At 36.5% G+C, this 6000-nt stretch overlaps 1 protein-coding gene across 1 annotated transcript in view; it reads right to left on the reverse strand.

The window, feature by feature from the left end:
* LOC128553844 (uncharacterized) overlaps positions 1-5864 on the reverse strand; it is a gene marked incomplete at its 5' end in the record, with an annotated part of 50472 nt that extends 44608 nt beyond the window's left edge. Inside the window, one exon of the mRNA XM_053535028.1 lies at positions 5685-5864. Coding sequence (XP_053391003.1) covers positions 5685-5864 — 180 coding nt within the window. The remainder of the gene's footprint in view (positions 1-5684) is intronic.
* Between the last annotated feature and the right edge of the window lie 136 nt (positions 5865-6000).

Below are 6000 nucleotides of genomic sequence, written 5' to 3' on the forward strand. Positions count from 1 at the left end.
CCCAATTCTTTTCCAGCTAGAATTATGACATACATTTTGTATGAACAGTAACAGGAAATGGGCCAAAGTTACGACAACGTTGCTAAATGATAACGGGAACGCGGCTGCTTTGACGACGTTCACGTCAGGGAGAACATTCCACAGATGAAGTCACAGATGTTCCGTCGTGTGCAAAGCTTATTTTAATGTTTGATGTAACTAAATGTGTGCAGTTTGTAATATAACCTTGCTTTAATATAGATATGAATAGTTTGATGGCTCCAGGTTTCCTACGAAATATGATTGTGGTTCCAAATTTGTGTAAACATTTCACACTAGGCGAGAAAACTACGGAGGTCGAGCGTATGAAGTGGCAAACATATTCGATCATTTGGAATATTTTATTCGTTTAGAAGCTTTTAATATTCAAAATTGCGATATGCAAGACAATTTCTTAGGGTGACCAAAGTCAGCTGTGCCATGACTATGAGACTTTATATAAATATTAACCGATGATACGTTGTTCGTTGTTGTCTTGAGACAACCCCAAAGTTTTGTCCAAAGTGCATAATACATGTACGTAGTCGCATACATATACATTTACGCCGAAAAGGTCTAATACTGGTCTCGGCTAGTTTGCTCAAGTAAGAACTTGCTCTTATTATTGTGAAAGATTGTATTTAGTAATGAAAATTTCTTTTACAATAATGCAGAACTAGACATTGTTTTACATTTTAGGACATTTGTTCACCTATGCAATATAAAATAGAAACTGCTTTTGAAATAAGTAATTGTCTCATCATAACGCATTTGAAAATCATTTAAAGGAGTGAAATGATACCTTCAAAATGGTTAAAAGATATAGAGCGGGCACACTTCTGTGATGGACAGACGGGCGGCAGTTCAGGGTGTCAAACGATCTATCCAAATGCATAATGTTTGGCATAATTATATTTCAACCTAAATAATGAAAACTTGATGATTCTAAATATGGCATTTTAAATCCATCTTTTCTACTCTCATATTATTTTCAGATGCCTGCTAAAATTTCAAGCGGCTCAAATTATTCAAAAAACTTAAATTTTAATATATTAAGTTTGATTATTTCCTCGGTAATTGTCTGCTAATCAAGAATGAACAAACAAGAATTTTGATAGAATAATATGAATACGAGAAGAATTCAGAACATTTTGACGCTAACGCGCTTTCGTAGAACCTATTACACGTACAATCACGTTTTTTTTTCGTGGACTTCCAGGGGGTTTAAATAACAATTTATATTGAAAATGTTAACGCGATTGATTTTACCCTTAGCATTGAGACTCCAGGTAGGAAGAGAAATTAGGTTCAATGAGTTGTTTCTGAATAGACCAGCAAAAAGTTTGCAAGAATTTAAAACTGTTTACAGTGATTCTTCCCCCATCCAAAGCCACTTTTCAAGTGGGTAAGGTTGTCATCTATCTCGTGTGTTACACCCTGAAACGTCAGCATCCTCTCATAACATTGCTGGTGTAGCAGCCATTGGCGCAGAAGACTGGAAATATACAGTTTCCGAAATTGCTGCATCAGTGCGCAATTCATCAAGTGTTCATGCAATTCTCGAAAGTGGGTGCAGGGAGGGTATTTTTATACCAAAGAGCAAAAGGCCGAAGGGTGCAATATTGCTAAACAAGAGGGTCATGATGACCCTGGATCGCTCACCTGAGTAATATGAGCTACATGTTTCAAATGTCAAACTGATGATAAAATATTACGAAAGTCAGTAGGTCACATTCATGATCAATGAAATTCAGTTTAACGATTTGTGTGCAAAACTGTGTATGTCATCAAAATTTCAAGGCTGTATCTTAAAAATCAAGAAAGTAGGTCAGTAGGTCAAGGTCACAGTCAAGTGACATCGTATTACTTGGGGTAATCTGGTAATTATGATTAAACAGTCTTGGAAATAGGATCAGATGATTTCTTAAGTATTTTGCCTATATAACTCACATATTAAATAAGTGACTCCAAGGCGGGCCTCTTTTAACCCCAGGGGCATAATTTGAACAATTTTGGTAGAGGACTTCTAGACAATGTATCATACCAAATATCAAAATCCTAGGTCGTATGGTTTCAGACAAGAAGATTTTTAAAGCTTTTTCCTATATAAGTCTATACCCCCAGGGCAGGGCCTCTTTTCAACCAAGGGGTACAATTTGAACAATTTTAGTTGAGGACCGTAAGACAATGCTACAAACCAAATATCAAAGGTCTAAGTGTTGTGGTTTCAGACAAGAAGAGTTTTAAACTTGTTTTCCTATATAAGTCTATGTAAAACTTGGGACCCCCGGGGCGGGGCCATATTTGACCCTAGGGGGATAATTTGAAAAATCTTGGTAGAGGACCAGCAGATGATGCTACCTACCAAATATCAAAGCCCTAGGCCATGTGGTTTTGTACAAGAAGATTTTCAAAGTTTTCCCTATATAAGTCTATGTAAAACATGGGACCCCCGGGGCGGGGCCATATTTGACCCTAGGGGGATAAGTTGAACAATCTTGGTAGAAGACCACTGGATGATGCTACATACTAATTATCAAAGTCCTAAGCCATGTGGTTTTGTACAAGAAGCTTTTCAAAGTTTTCCCTATATAAGTCTATATAAACCATGTGACCCCCGGGGCGGGGCCATATTTAACTCTACGGGGATAATTTGAAGAATATTTGTAATTCTGCCCAATGGTTTTCAAGTCCAAAATATCTATAAAGATGCAGATGAAAGGAGATTAAATGAACTTCTCAAAGGGGATGAGACATTGGTAAATAATTTTGAACCTCAAAAGCGGGTAAACAACATTCTAAGTCCCTGTTTCTCTTTTCATTGCTAAAAAAATTTTGGCTGGCTGTTGCTACAATTCCAGAAGCGACATAGGTAGTGCAGTGTAGTAGTATCTGCGCAGTTTACCAAGGGCAGACTACTCTGTGGCTTTCAGGTCGGGGATGGTCCGGATGCAAAATTCGTTTCTGTAAAGGGTGAATATTTTGAGGGACTGGTGTAAGCAATATGCTTAAATACAGGTTTTTCTATATCTTATATGGACAGTCTCAAAATCTTTTGAATTCCCTTCGTACAACATGTCGTCGTCAGATTCTAATAGACTGAGTGTTCTATCTCCATTTTAGATGAGATTTTTATATCAGTTTGTTCGTCTTGACGAGTTTTTTCCTTTTTTGTTTACCATCTCTACCATCATCAGCTTAATGGCTTGCCACTACTTAGATATGCAATAGCATTGTTAGACATTAGTAATTAGAAGAATTATCTTCAAATCTGCTTCGTTTCTTTATTGTGTATACCAGTTTAGTTTAACTATTTCTTGATATGTCGATTTACTGATACGACAAAACTTGAATTTACAAACGAAAATGCTGCACAACAAAAATGTGGCATGACTCCCTACCACAACAAATGGTAAGCAACCACATCTAAAAGGTATCTTCAGTATTGTGTTAAATTCCTATGATTTGGAACAGCTTATTTTGGTAATGAATATACATGTACGATAATACACTGAAGGTCCGAAGTAAGACTGAATAATGCTCATTCAGGGTTATTTTTGACTAGAAATGATAATATTTATACTTATCAACATGTATTGATCCTCTTGTGTAATCATATTTCAAGCATCTTGGTCCTGTTAATTTTGAACATTTTCCAGATTTCAACAGGATGTGATTTTCCAACCAGTTAGGTACCCGGTTATGTGTAAATGATTTACTACATGTATTACAAGCAGGAAACCATTAAAGCAGAAATAACTAGAGACATATATTTGCACTCTCATAGAACTCAACTTTTAAACTTTGATTCAAATTAGGAACTCTTTGAATATTACATTACAATTCATAGTTCAGCAATATAAAAGCTTTAAAGGTAAATGGGACAGTTCCTATATGTAAATAGGGCAAACATTTTCCTACTGGCACAATTTTTTTAACCTTTGTAAACTGACTGAGAATCAAGTTTAAAGCGGAAATATGTGTTAAAATCATAGGTACCCAGACTTGATCATGAATTATCTGCCATTGAATGTCATTCATTTTAGTATTTTCCGACACGAACACGTGACGAAAAACTACGTACCAGTATGAATTACCACACAGCCAACAAGGATTCAGTATGCCCATTGGAAACGTTGAACTTATGTTATTCTTTTGTTTGTTTACATTTCAAAACGTTAAACACTATGCTTTACATATAGAACGTATTATTAAAAGCAGGCAGTGTGATCATTAATAGAGCGATAGCGATATCATGCACACGCACACGCTAACGTGTAGTACATTTCTACATGTATACATATATAAACAAGTCAAATGGTTTATCGCGGCCAGAAATTTGTAAAAACCGGACAGAAGTTGCGAAATTGTCATTTGTGCAGGAAAGAAGCGTTTACCATAATGTCCAGTACTGGACATGTATAGTGACATACGTTTAAGATATCATGCTTTCTGTTTATGCAGGTACATTGTAAACTTGTGTTTGGTTAAATTTCAACAAAGCACAATTGTCTGAACAGTGTACAAACTCATTACTGTTTTTTCAGGCAAGGGTGGAAAAAAAGTGGTAGACAATGAAAGCAGTAACATTTTTATTAAAAAAATAAGTCGGTCCTTGCATTGAGCAGTCACGGTAGCTTACAAGTCTCTATGTAATTTCGCTAGTGATTTTTCATGCTTCCCGAAGGGCGAGCATATGGTTGCCGCTTTGTCCGTCCTTCACACATTTGTCCGGAGTATAACTTGAAAAGTATTAATGGCATTTTATTAAAACTTCATATAGTCCTAGAGGTTATTAGAAAAAGGGCAGTGTCAAAGAATCATAACTCTACCTTACTTAGTTTTTTGGATTATATCCCTTTATCAAATAAGGCTTGTCCAGATCATTAGTTGAAAAGTATTTACGGCATTTCATCAAAACTTCACAAAATGATAGAAGCCCTTGACAGAAAGTGCAGCGTCAAAGAACAATAACTCTACTTTACCTTGTTTTTGAATTATCTCCATTTATTATACAAAATAAGGCTTGTTAGGAGTATTACTTGAAAAGTATTAATGGCATTTGATCGAATAATATCGAGGCAAAGCTATAACCAGGCATAGCACGTTTTGCCATGACGAAATGTACAGGTTCACTTCGTATAAGTTTCGGCCATCTGTAAAAAACAGCAACTTTGTGCCTTTAGGTTTCAGGAAATAAAGATCTAAACATAGTATCATTATGATACGTCGGGATTACCGATGTATGCATAATGTAACTTTGTTTTATTAAACTGAGTTCATCCTCTACTAGTACAGACACAAAGCGATCTGACCAGAGGGACAGAGTGAGATAAAGCCCCCAGAAGAGGTAGAGAGAAATCATTTTAGATACAGGCCTGTCCGGCTAACTTAGCCTTGCTCTTTGCGAATAGACAGTCTGGTTCTTTAACATGCCCGGTGTACCAATACATGCAAAGCCGTCTTTCTGGGAAGAACCAGTACAGACCTCTTAGTTAGGTGGGAGACACTCAAGAGCATCTCAGAAATTTCCAGTGCCTGGACCGGGATTCGAACCCCGGACCTCTGGATTGACAGTCTAGCGTGTTACCACTAGACCACCGGCCCTGGATTAAATATAGCTATTGTTTGAGTGAAAAAAAATATATTCAAAAGAAGATATTCACATGCGACTGTGATTTGAGATCACTTCCATATGCTTTGGTTTCTGAATAGTTCTCTTGATGCTGAATTTTATTGTCTGTAGCTTTTTTCTGCACATCAGCCACGCTCGTATGTTCTTTCTCATTGGCAAAATTTGTATGATCTACTTTCGAGGATCTCCCCTTCTCTAACACGTAGTTTTTCTGAAAGTAGATGGAGACGAGACACTTCGTGAGCACTTGATTTGTATATACATGTATTCAGATCAAAATGGATTTTATTCAAATAAACATAAAGCTGAATTGCGACTTTTTACCTGAAGTAGTTGCTGCTTGGACG

This window comes from Mercenaria mercenaria, unplaced genomic scaffold (genome assembly GCF_021730395.1).
Source record: "Mercenaria mercenaria strain notata unplaced genomic scaffold, MADL_Memer_1 contig_4380, whole genome shotgun sequence".
Classification (NCBI taxonomy): Eukaryota; Metazoa; Mollusca; class Bivalvia; order Venerida; family Veneridae; genus Mercenaria; species Mercenaria mercenaria.